The sequence below is a fragment of the Anabrus simplex genome, chromosome 2 (assembly GCF_040414725.1).
Source record: "Anabrus simplex isolate iqAnaSimp1 chromosome 2, ASM4041472v1, whole genome shotgun sequence".
Classification (NCBI taxonomy): Eukaryota; Metazoa; Arthropoda; class Insecta; order Orthoptera; family Tettigoniidae; genus Anabrus; species Anabrus simplex.
The window spans coordinates 750,379,186-750,392,631 of NC_090266.1; the positions used below are offsets into that span (position 1 = coordinate 750,379,186).

At 41.3% G+C, this 13,446-nt stretch overlaps 1 protein-coding gene across 1 annotated transcript in view; it reads right to left on the reverse strand.

Annotated features, from left to right (window-relative positions):
- Window positions 1-12,892, reverse strand: part of LOC136863094 (uncharacterized) — a 324,692-nt gene extending 311,800 nt beyond the window's left edge. The window contains exons 1-2 of the mRNA XM_067139430.2: window positions 12,809-12,892; window positions 12,013-12,440 (exon numbers count right to left, since the gene is read on the reverse strand). Coding sequence (XP_066995531.2) covers window positions 12,013-12,206 — 194 coding nt within the window. The 5' untranslated portion in view covers window positions 12,207-12,440; window positions 12,809-12,892. The remainder of the gene's footprint in view (window positions 1-12,012; window positions 12,441-12,808) is intronic.
- Between the last annotated feature and the right edge of the window lie 554 nt (window positions 12,893-13,446).

Consider the following 13,446-nt stretch of genomic DNA (forward strand, 5'->3'; position numbering starts at 1 on the left):
CATATAAGAGACCCAGTGAACGTCGCGGTAAAGGTTATGAGCGACATAAGAAAGGTGCACAGTCTATCTTTAGAGACATTGCTCCGATCATTACTTACGGTCTGATAAGAATATGGCCTCATCTCAAAGTCAAGCACTTGCAAAATTCGAGAGAACTAAGTATATTTCCTCAAGAGGGTCTTATGCCTCTCACAATACACGCCGTCCTGTCTCGTGTATCTGCTAGCGTGAGAGCTCTTCTTTATGGAAGAATTGAGATTGAAGCTACTTCTGCCATCTACTGTACATCTACACTCCAACAGCTACTTTCCGAATTGAAGAACTAGTATGGAGCGATTACTACGCTACAGACGCAATGATATCACGCGATTTGATTCAGCTATTTTACAAACTACGTCACATAGTGACTAGATTTTCAGTGCATGTCTTTCGTTATAAAGTAGGCTGGAACACCACAGCCGGACACACAATGCATCTGCAAGCTCTGTGACGGGAAATGTGACAGTTACTATGCAATGTGATGCGAACAGGGGAAGAACTTACTAATTCAGTTCTGTAATAATGAGTGATTTATGCTGCGAAATGTTTGTATTACCCTAATGGTCATTGGCTGCAATAAATGTTCAATTCATTGTTGTGGTTAGAAGTGGATTCAATTTCATTCATTGGTATTTATGATTGCCATTGCTTGATTTAAGTCTTAAATGCTGGTTGGTTGTACGCCAGGGCTTGTCATGTGGGTTACTGCCACTCTATGGTCGAATGCAGTCGTGATGTTTAATAATGTGGATGTAACAATGTCTTCGACTCGTTCTTACGCTGTCTGACTTATTGTAGTAGATACTTCCGAATTGTTAGACGGCTACAGTCTTCTTTATATTAGAATCACAGTGCTTGCATTATGTTGTATTGCAAGCTCCCAATATTGGAGTTATGTGAATAGTCGTGGTACACTTTTCTGGAATGAGCTTATTGTTACTCGTAATTTTGGAAGTCGTATGGGACAGGGCGGCATTCCTGGGTTTATTAGTGTATTTTAAAATAGGGGAGTTGTATGGGACAAACCAATATTCTCCGGAGAAATACATTTGAGTGACATCGAGGTTGTGATTCATTATTAGAGACTATTTTCGAATGGTAGTCTTTTTCCTTCTACTCACACGTTATGGTTATGATTAATAATGCCAGCACGAGCTTTGGATCAGCATGACTTACGCAAGATATTCTAACGCGTTCGAGACTAAGTTATATTTTACCTGTTTATGTAATTTACTATCTAAGGGAAGATTGCGGCATGACCAGGCCAAAATTCTTTCATTCTACTCAACCACCTCATGCAATTATTAAGGTGTTCATTGCTGCTGTAAATAATTTGAATTATTGTGTGCGTCTTCGACTTGAGATTAATTTTAGAATGATAGGACACTGTTGTACAGTTAATGGTTTCTATTAGAAAGTGATAGGTTTACATATCATACGTTTGCACGTGATGTTATTAAAAGTGTTCTTATGTTTTGTTTGCGAGTGATACCATATTTAGTTAAGAGGTGAGATATTTCTTTTACCGTCTCTTAACTCACGCATAACTGGTAATGTCTTTGGAGAGGACATATCGAATCGTATCTACGATCTACGATAATTTGGTTTAGATCATGAAGTAAGAGTCAGCACGTTCCGAAGTCACAGAAAATTTTGGAGCTGAATAAATTAGTTATTGACGGCAGAGTTTATATTACGGTTTCCTTGGTAACTTCTGATTCAATTAAATCATTATATTTGAATTTCTTACGCTCATGCAAGCAAGAATATATCAGAATTAATAAAAGTTGTAAATGCTAATCTCCATCTGGGTTTGATTAAGTGTATTCATTTTGGTATAAATTTTATGATCATATCATCATAATCAGCCGCATTGAGGATAGGGTTTACTCATTTATGAATAACTTCGATTTTTTCTTACTTCCAAACCAAACCAAACCCCATGGCACTACAGCCCTTGAAGGGCCTTGGCCTACCAAGCGACCGCTGCTCAGCCCGAAGGCCTGCAGATTACGAGGGGTCGTGTGGTCAGCACGACGAATCCTCTCGGCCGTTATTCTTGGCTTTCTAGACCGGTTTTTCTTACTTCATTTATTTTTAATTTCCTCTCTTCGACGAACCCATATCCGGCTACTTTTTCACCCTCTATGCCCTGAGTGAGAGTCTCATACGGGTTCAGTATGTATTTTTTTAGGTATGTATTTATTATGTATGTATCGAAAATAAAGCTTGAACGTCGCATTCACCTTTTTATGGTAAAATAATTTCGAGTGGCTATTACATCCGCATGCAGCCCTTGTAAGCAGACTCTCCAATGAGGGCGGTGCCTGCCGTGTATGGGAAGCTACGTCTTATAACGACGTACAGTGTTATGTTTGATTTTCAGGAATGTTGTGGACAGCACAAGCGCCCTTCGGAATTAACTGTGTGCAATTAAAATCGCTTACTTAGCCAGGATTCGAACCGGGGGCCCCAAGACCCTGAGGTCCGAAGACCAAGACAGGTGGCCCATTAGCCCTTATACTGTAAGTGCCTGGCATGCATCACTTATGTATGGACCTAATCGCTGGTTTACAAAGGAGCACTGCAACGTGCTATATTTAGCTGCGATAGAAATATCAGTCATTTTAGTACACTCGTTCTGTAACAGAGTGAATTTGTAAACACGCCAAAGATGCGGAAAATAAAGTTTAATAACTTGCTAAGTTATACACGTACAGACATTCCACTTTATCAAAAAGTTGCTTGTATGTAGTATGTGCCTTCAACTATTCGGCGAAATACAATACAATACGGGTATCGGAGGCAGACGGCTATTTGGAAACTCCTGCACTTACCGTATGCGAGCTTTTGTTTCATTTTGACCAGATTCTCCATAGATGGCGTTTCTGAACACACCAGCCATTGTCAGTATGTTGACAGCAACTGTAATGCTACTGTACCAAACACCAGCCTACTACCATGCGGTCGAAAACGAGGCTTTCTAAAGCAAAGAGGCACATTAGACGGGTAGCGCAGATGAGCAAGTAGCGAGCGCCCATCCGGTTGTTATCTCTTCGTATTCTGACGTAACTGATCTGCAGGCGGTAATCCCCCTGTGAAAAGTCAGTTATTAGACATCCCATTCATCACTAGTGCATGCGGCACACTTATAAGTAGAATTTTTAAAATATTTTTTTACAAGTTGCTTTACGTCGCACCCACACAGATAATTCTTAAAGCGACGATTGGACAGGAAAGGACTAGGAGTGGAAAGGAGGTGGCCGTGAATTTAATTAAGGTACAGCCCCAGCATTTGCTTGGTATGAAAATGGGAAGCCACGGAAAACCATCTTCAGGGCTGCTGAGAGTGGGGTTCGAACCCACTATCTCCCGAATGCAAGCTCACAGCTGCGCGCCCTAATCGCGTGGCCAACTCGCTAGGTAACTAGAAAGTACCGGTATCGTTGATTTTTTTCCTTAAAATAGTTGTCACTATCACCTGTAGGCCCTACATTAATAATAATAATAATAATAATAATAATAATAATAATAATAATAATAATAATAATAATAATAATAATAATAATAATAATATCGTGTAACTATCGGTACCCTGATGCAGCCCTCACAAGGCATACCCTCCTACAAGAGTCGACTGCTTCCGCGGTATATGCGAAAGAGCGCTTTGTTGTGATGGAGTATAGTGTTGTGTATACTGTATGATTTGCAAGTATATTGGGGACAGCTCAAACACCCAGAACCAGTTCCAAAGGAATTAGCCATTGAAGATTAAAATCTCCTATTCGACCGGGAATCGAACACAGAGCCCTCTGTATTATTATTATTATTATTATTATTATTATTATTATTAATGACACCATTAGATAATTCCGTCATAATTATATTTCTTTAACACCCACTCTTAATATTATAACAGTTTTAACAGATGCCAGGGGTTCGTAAGTATTTTTGCAGTAGTTTCGTAATCTGCCAGGCGCTAAACACACGGAGTTATTGCATTCAGACACCCTTAAATGCCACTGATCTTAGATAACCAAAGCAAATATTTAGTGTTATGGGACTGTTGATATTATTATCATAGCCACGAAATCCCCACTTTTACAGGAATCCGAACCACGTGTCGGTAAGTTTACATTTCTAAAATTCTATATACTGTACATTGGCCAGGCTCGAACCGCGGCCGCCCTGGTCAAAGGCTAACCAGCCGCACCAATGAGGTCGGCTCTCACTATTGAAGATCCTATCCACTTTAGGTCTCCCTTATGGGTCTCACACCAAGGACGCTCAAGTGAAATGTAAGGTACATTACTCCAAAGGCGCCAGCAATAGAAAGAAACCCGCGTAATGACCTACATGTCTAGTCTCAGCACCTTCAGACCTCCCATCGTAGTCGTGCGCTAAGTCCGGAACCGGTAGAGTTTATCTTACAATTTCGGATACCTTTTGTCCTCAACTGCTTGAATAATAAATTATTATTATTATTATTATTATTATTATTATTATTATTATTATTATTATTATTATTATTATTATTATTATTATTATTATTATTATTGACTCATCTCAGTGGCTCAATCGAGTAGTCGTTGGCTTTCTGTGCCCAATATAACCAATTCAAACCCGGCTTTCAAACACCGCTGGACTGAGCCGGGATAAAACCCGCCGACTTGAACTCAGAAGGCCAGCGCTTTACCGTCTGGGCTACTGAGCCGGGCTTTAAGGACTGTTAAATTAAATACTGGCCAACTGCGCCGAGGCCACCCCACCTCTGCTCGGTTGGCCGGTCGGAGTGAAGAACTATCGGACCACGGACCAGCCGTGGCCAATTGTGGGCCGAGACTCACTCTGCATCCGTCGACGCAAATTCTATTGCTGAACCAGCCGTGACCATTTTTAGGCCGAAACCTAATTCTGCATCCGCCGACCACTAACGTCTCGGCCTTGGTTCGAAGGACCTTTATCCATGTCTAGTTAATTCCTCTGGGTATGTTAGTGCTTGTCTCAATACACACTTCTTCATATATACACAACAGACCACACACCACCACAGAAACACGCATTAGTGAATACATCCTTCCAAATAGGGTTGCGTCAGGAAGGGCAATCTGCCGTAAAACTGGACCAAATCCACATGTGCTACATAGTCCGCACCCGTGTCTCTGCAAGGGTGCGGGAAAACAGCGAAACAAGAACAGAAGAAGAAGTTGATGGTCAAGGTTGTTACATTCATCTCAATGAATCATGAATGAAAGACTTGGAAAATTCTCGCTATTCCTCTCTCAAAATGAACTTTCTGCTCCTAATGGCATTCTGGTTGTTTTACTATTGGCTTTACGTCGCACCGACACAGATAGGTCTTCAGGCGACGACTGGGCAGGAAAGGGCTAGGAAAAGGTGAGGAAGCTGCCGTGGCCTTAATTAAGGTACACATTAATTAAGGTCTGGTGTGAAAATGGGAAACCACGGAAAACCATCTTCATGCAATTTCACAGCTACGCGCCCCTAACCGCATGGCCAACTCGCTCGGTTCTGGTTGTTTTGTAATGTTCCCAGTGTAGGCTGTTTTACTTGTTGCGTATTCTCCAGGAATTCTACGGCCTCATGTGGGCCCCATTAAGTTCGCCCACGCCGGCGTGGCGCCCGATACATATCACTCTCTAACTGGTTCACATTCGCCTGTACGTGAGGCAGAACGTTCAGCTTAATCGTCTCCTAATCACTGGTCTTAATCATAGATTCTTCTTGGTCCTGACCTTATCAGGATTATTTGGAGCCGGGCTGAGTGGCTCAGACGATTGAGGCGCTAGCCTTCAGACTCCAGCTTGGCAGGTACGAACCTGGCTCAGTCCAGTGGTATTGGTAGGTGCTCAAATACGTCAGCCTCGTTCGATTGATTTACTGGCACGTAAAAGAACTCATGCGGGACTAAATTCCAGCACCTCGGCGTCTCCGAAAACCGTAAGAGTAGTTAGTAGAACGTAAAGCAAAATAATATTATTTGGGGTCGCACTAATGTCGATTACCCCCAGTTTTACGGCAGGATGCCCTTTCTGGCGCCAATCCGATGTGGAGGGACGTGTTCATTATTGCCGGACAAGCCGTGACCATCTATGGTGGTAGATAGTGTGACGTGTTGTGTGTAAATGAAGATGTGTAATAAGACACAAACACCCAGTCCACGAACTAGCAGAATTAACTAGACATGACAAAAATCCTTCTGAACTGAAGACCGCTATGCTAACCATTCAGCGAAGGAGTTGGACTTCTTAATAATGAGACTGCCTTTCTTAACTTCGAATCGCCGTCTCTTACACCCAGGAAGAGAACGAGTAACAGCCGTTCTCCACCTAGGCAAAACAAGTTCCCAGCAACTAGCAGGAGGTTCGTGAAAGAGAGCATGTCTTTACATGTTCTCCGCTGAAGAGCACCGTCTACACATTCCTTTAGGAATAAAAATGTTATTTGCTTATTATTTCTGTAGTCGATAGATTTTAAAGACGAGGAGACGTCGGGATTTGTTTCGCAGGAATTCTTTGATGTGCCGGAACACCACGACAAGGAGTTGTCGCATTTGAATGCGCTCAAATGTCGCCGTTCTCAGTCGAGATCGAGCCTGCTAACAAGGGAACTGAAAGACAACTCAACAAATGCGCTTCTGAACTCGGCATTCCTTGAGGAAATTTACGGAACTTGATCTAAAGGGGAAGGTACGATATGTATTGTATCGAGTAGTCTGTGCAGAAGGATATGGCTGAACTAAGTTACCGAAACTACAGGGCAAGGTGAGTGATATATAATCTACTGTACGTTACCTTGATGGTCGTACCTCGAGGAGAAAATAATAATAATAATAATAATAATAATAATAATAATAATAATAATAATAATAATGGTGGGTTCTAGCCCAACTGTCGGCAGCCCTGAAGATGGTTTTTCGTGGTTTCCCATTTTCACACCAGGCAAATGCTGGTGCTGTACCTTAATTAAGGCCACGGCCGCTTCCTTCCCATTCCTAGGCCTTTCCTCTCCAATCGTTGACATAAGATCTATCTGTGTCGGTGCGACGTAAAGCAAATAGCAACAAAATAATAATATTTTTTTTTTTGCTATGGGCTTTACGTCGCACCGACACAGATAGGTCTTATGGCGACAATGGGATAGGAAAGGCCTAGGAGTTGGAAGGAAGCGGCCGTGGCCTTAATTAAGGTACAGCTCCAGCATTTGTCTGGTGTGAAAATGGGAAACCACGGAAAACCATTTTCAGGGCTGCCGATAGTGGGATTCGAACCTACTATCTCCCGGATGCAAGCTCACAGCCGCGCGCCTCTACGCGCACGGCCAACTCGCCCGGTAATAATAATAATAATAATAATAATAATAATGTTATAGGTTTACGTTCCACTAACTACTTTCACGGTTTCTGTAGATGTCGGGGAGCCCGAATTTTATCCCGCGGGGATCTTTTTGCTAGTTGCTTTACGTCGCACCGACGCAGATAGGTCTTATGGCGACGATGGGACAGGGAAGGGCTAGGAGTGGGAAGGAATCGGCCGTGGCCTTAATTAAGGTACAGCTCCAGCATTTGCCTGGTGTGAAAATGGGAAACCACGGAAAACCATTTTCAGGGCTGCCGACAGTGGGGTTCGAACCTACTATCTCCCGAATACTGGATACTGGCCGCACTTAAGCGACTGCAGCTATCGAGCTCGGTGCGGGGATCTTGAACGTGCCGGTAAACCTACTGATACTAGGCTGGTATATTTGAGTGCCTTCAAATACTTGGGCTCAGAAGACAAGCCCTTTACCGTCAGTGTCACTTAGGCTGGCCTTACCCAGAAAGTTTCTCAGGCTGCGTAGCTCTTGGACAGCCTATTTTTTACTTTACATTCGTTTAACGTCGACCCGGCGACGATGATACAACCCCAGTATTTGCCTAGTGCGAAAAAATGGAAACTACGGAAAAACATCTTCAGCGCCAACAACGGTGGGATTTGAATCCACCAACTCCCGAATGAAATATCACACCACACGACTCGTATCGCGTAGTGAATTCGCTCAGTGCGCCAGAATTAGATCTCACAACCGTCAGCATGATAGCGAGCGTCTATCTAATTACGCTACGTAACCAGTTCCACAACTCCCAACATAACTCCGGTCAAGGAAGGTTCCTCGAAAAATGCCCAGAAAGTTAGTTTGACGTGTAAAGACACTACTCAGAACGACTCTCATTGGGCAGTGTTCCTGGAATGAGCGACAGGACTTATGAACGCATGGGGCAAGATTTGTGAAGGAAGATAGACTGTGGAAAGTTGATTACAGAATTAAGAGTTAGACGGTGCGGATTGTTTAATAGGGGGAGGGGGTCATTTTATTCGGTTTGTATTGTACATGTGAATAATAAAATAATAATAATAATAATAATAATAATAATAATAATAATAATAATAATAATAATAATAATAATAATAGTAATTTCGTGTGGCTTTTGCTAGCCTGGTGCTGCCCTTGTAAGACAGACCCTCCGACGAGTGTGGACAGTACCTGCCGTTCGTGGGAAACTACGTGTTAGTGTGGTGGATGATAGTATTGTGAGTGGTGAATGAGTTGGAAGGATGTTGGGAACAACACAATAACCCAGTCCCCGAGCCAAGGGAATTAACCATTTAAGATCAAACTTCCAGACTCAGCCAGGAATCGATTTCTGGCTCCCTGAACCGAAGGCCGCTCGCTGACCATTGAACCAACTAGCCGCACATGTGACCAGTGTGCCGGTAGATTTACACGCACTCAAAATAACTCCTACAGAACAAAATTCCGGCTACTTGGTTTCTGCGAAAACCGTGAACGTAATGAGTGAGTGATCAAATTATTATTATTATTATTATTATTATTATTATTATTATTATTATTATTATTATTATTATCCGAAGGAATCCTTCCAATTTTATCAGCCTTCTTTCTTCTAATAGCCATAAAAATGCAGACGTAGTCGTAAACTAAGGAATATCACCTTGGTGATGTTTCAACTCTCGGGTCCACTATACTTGTTAGATTGCATTCTCAGCATCTACAACCCACCGGGTTTCCGTTACAGTTTCTCTCCTATAAACATGACAAACTCTCTCATCTGCATCATTCCGATAGGCCTATTTGTTTAGAATGTATTCTGTTATTTAAAAAAGGATTAGAAGGACAAGTTATATGCCCTATGTTCACTACCAAACTGGCGGAATCTACATCCTTTATAGAATTCCTATATATTCTATCTTGCTTTCTAAAAACCTCCTTAGAACACCATCACATGGTTATGGGGGTATTTAGGGGTTGTAGTAAGGATGTAAAGGATAGGGAATGTAAGTCTCTGGTAAGACCCCAACTGGAGTATGGTTCCAGTGTATGGGATCCTCAGCAGGATTGCTTGATTCAAGAACTGGAAAAAATCCAAAGAAATGCAGCTCGATTTGTTCTGGGTGATTTCCGACAAAAGAGTAGCGTTACAAAAATGTTGCAAAGTTTGGGCTGGGAAGACTTAGGAGAAAGGAGACGAGCTGCTCGACTAAGTGGTATGTTCAGAGCTGTCAGTGAAGAGATGGAGTGGAATGACATCCGTAGACGTATAAGTTTCAGTGGCGTCTTTAAAAGTAGGAAAGATCACAATATGAAGATAAAGTTGGAATTCAAGAGGACAAATTGGGGCAAATATTCGTTTATAGGAAGGGGAGTTAGGGATTGGAATAACTTACCAAGGGAAACGTTCAATAAATTTCCAATTTCTTTGCAATCATTAAAGAAAAGGATAGAAGAACAACAGATAGGGAATCTGCCACCTGGGCGACTGCCCTAAATACAGATCAGTATTGATTGATTGATTGATTGATTGATTGACTGATTGGCATGTATTTCATCTTATGAGTTGGTTTACACGCACCGCTTTATTTTAGTGTCATACCTATTAGTTAGAGACATTACACCTAAATTTGGAGAAGGAATCATAGTTCATAGTTAGAAAATTAAAACGGTAATATTTATAGAGGATATTGTCATCTTAGCTGACTGTACAGGAATTAGAGGAATTACTGAATGGTATGTGAATACAGTCTTGGAGAAGGTTAAAATAAATGAATAAATTTAAATCCAAAGTAATTGAAAGCGGTTGAATGAAGGCAGGTGATGTAGAAAGTGACAGATTAGGAGATTCATTTGTAAGGTAATAGGTGACTATCATTGTTTGGGTAGTACAATAACCAACGATGGTAGAAGTAAGACTATCCCGAGTAACGAAGACATCTTTTTAAGAAAATAAATTTACTCACTTGAACCAAATACAGTATGTGTGCGAATTACAAAAGACTTTCTGAAGGCATTTTAATGTGGAACATTGCACTGTACGAAAGTTAAGTATGGACAATAACTGGTATAAAAATAATGAAAATCTTTAAAATTGTCTGTCACAAAAGAATGTGGAAGGTAAGGTGAATAAATCGGATCATAAATGAAGAGATAAGCATACGGTGAGACGAGAAAGATTCGACGAAATTTGACAAGAAGACAACAATTATAGTACATAAATATTTTGAGACACCCAGGGCTTGTTCTACTAGTTTTAGAGGGAAGTGTAAGGGGTTAAGAATGGAAGTAAAAGGCCCAAAACATGAATATGACAAACAGTTTAAAACAGTCGTAGGATGCAATAGTTACACAGAGATGATAGTATTAACCCAATATGCAGTGCTTCATCAAACCATTCTATGGACTGAAGACCCAAACAACAACGCATAATAGGATAGAACGCTGATGAATGATCGTGGTAATTTCAGACTGCGTATTTCTCACAAAATTCTACAGAAATAACTATTGATTTGATACGACAGGTATAGTGTAACACCACTATAAAACGCTTTAAGAACACAAAGGAGAAAATGCGACATCCTTAATTGGAAAGGAAATAAATTTTCGAGAGACATTCTGTCCCGTTGTAATATTTGGGAAGATGCTGATTTCTTCTCATGACCCTTGATTTATTTATTTTTTCCTGAAGGTATCGATAACCAAAATGGTTGCAGGCATGCCCACCACCTACTTTTGTCCCAGATAATTGCTACACACAATGACTAAACTGTTGACAGGGGCTGCCATCTCTCTAGGTTGTAGCCCACACAGCAGACACGTTCTACGAGTCACATTACGTGATCAGCTGGAGCCCTGTGAGATAGTTTCCAGACGAAGCCACTGTGACTACTTGGAAATTCTGTAACTGTTGTTTACTAAGTGATGGTCCCACAGTAGGAAATTACAAGGAGGGACATTTTAGTATACATATTCATTATTCACTCCCTAAACATTACTATTACATTACTCCCCTCTCTGTCTACATCACCGAAACTTCAGTTTTCAATAAGGAGTTCTAATAATATTTTAACTTTTGAGAAACCCAATTTACTGGGATATGAAGAATGCTTTCTAAGAATACGGACTCTCTTTCAGGTTCCGTGACGTCATTCTTTTATTATTAAAGAGTCATAAAATCAATGGAATGATAAGAAATGATGACACTTCTGGTTGTTAAATTACACACAAAGTTTCCTCGATATTCCTAGACATAGTATCTTCTATTCTATCCTCTTTGCATAGTATGTCTGTACAGCACAAGTTATTATTACATGACTTTTACTGATGTGTCACGAAACAAAAGTTTCTTTTATTTTTTCAAGTAATCCTAAATTCTCCGCATTCTTTCTCTGGACATACGAAGACCACGTGTCCGAATAGGCAAATGGTTTTAGTTACGAATATGACGAGCATAAATCACCTAATATTCTGCAAAGTACAGTTTCACAAGACAACTACGGATAAACACCAGGAGATTAAAAAAAGACATAAAAGGCAATGATTTTTTAAACGCCCCCGTAGAATCTACCCAAAGAAAAATGCGAAAGTTACAAATGAAACAACAATATATATTGTACTTACGTAGCGAAGGGCTCGGCATCTAGTTCGTAGTACTTCTCGATAGGGTCCCTCTTGATAAGACGCGATAGCTGCTGTTCGTCCACTACCACCAATCCCTCCTGCACATTACGCTGTTTCCACTGCACCACCGGCTGGGACTTGGAGCGACTCCTGCCGCTGCGGCCGCGGGCTCCACTTGACGATGGATAGATCATGGTTCACTACTCTTACTCAACTTGTCAGTGTCTTATATTTTCTCAATCCATTTTCTCACAACACATTAACAGAGTGAGGAGAAAAATACAAGCCTGCAAGTCTTCGTCAACAAATATGACTGACTCCTATTATCCACGATCACCAAACAACCACGATTAAGATTCAATCATATATGTCACAATTGTCCACCACGTCTTCTTCGTAACTCTTGTGATGTCCTGCTTCTCTTCAAGCTGTAAAACAGAAGAGACAATGTGAATAAAAATGCTGAAAAGAATACTAAACAATATGATGACCATCAACGGAACTAATCCTGCACGACGCCGTTATCCGATGTCAACTAGGTTTGAGGTAAGAAATTTTCTTTTTAATTGCTCGAAAGCACACAATGAGAGGACATCGTTACCTTGAGACGAGACTCAACACAATAAAAACATGCTTCTGAATTCAATCAATGTATTTCATAGTAAACTACAAAGAATAAGAATCCCAGTATCGATTAATTAAGTATAATTGCCTGCATAACCTGACCCGGGGCAGATAATGGTAGATCAGTATCTGAATGAAACTAAGATAGCAAGCAATCCGAGTTCATACGCACCGTGTACTGCCGTGGAGAAGCCTTGGCTGTTGTGTGACTGCTTGGTGCTGGCTCAAGACAGCCTGCCAGCAAGGTTACCCACACTGCAGTGGGCTGCTGGACCAGCTCACAGCCAACCCGCCTCCCTTCCCATCCAGCTAGTTGGCCTTTTGTCTGCCTCCAAAATAGTCATTAGAAGCTCTATTAATTAAACTTCAGGAATGCTTTTTCATCTACCGGGACTTCTCTCGACACTGTACCGTACAGAACATGGTCGTTGGAAATATACTTGTAGAAGACGGAATCTCAAATCAAGTCCAGATAGGCTATGACATAGGAAGAAGAGCAATTTTTAGGGAAGATTTTTATGATATTATTTTTATTGAGAAGGGTTTGGCAATTAGGTCCGTATTCTTAGAAGTAATAATTGTATTGGTCTAGCGATTAGCTCAGTGATTTAGTTGTTGGCTTCCCACCCGGAAGGCTGAAGTTCGAAACCCTGTCTATTCTGGGTTGAGATTATCTTCCCAAAGATCACATGGTGTCAAGAACTGCATTCGGGCCTTAAACGTCCAAACCCAAAATGAGTTTGGGTGGCTCCACTGACCCCAGAATAACCTGTAGAAGGCTTTGTCCGGCAACTTGGCTGAGTGGTCAGC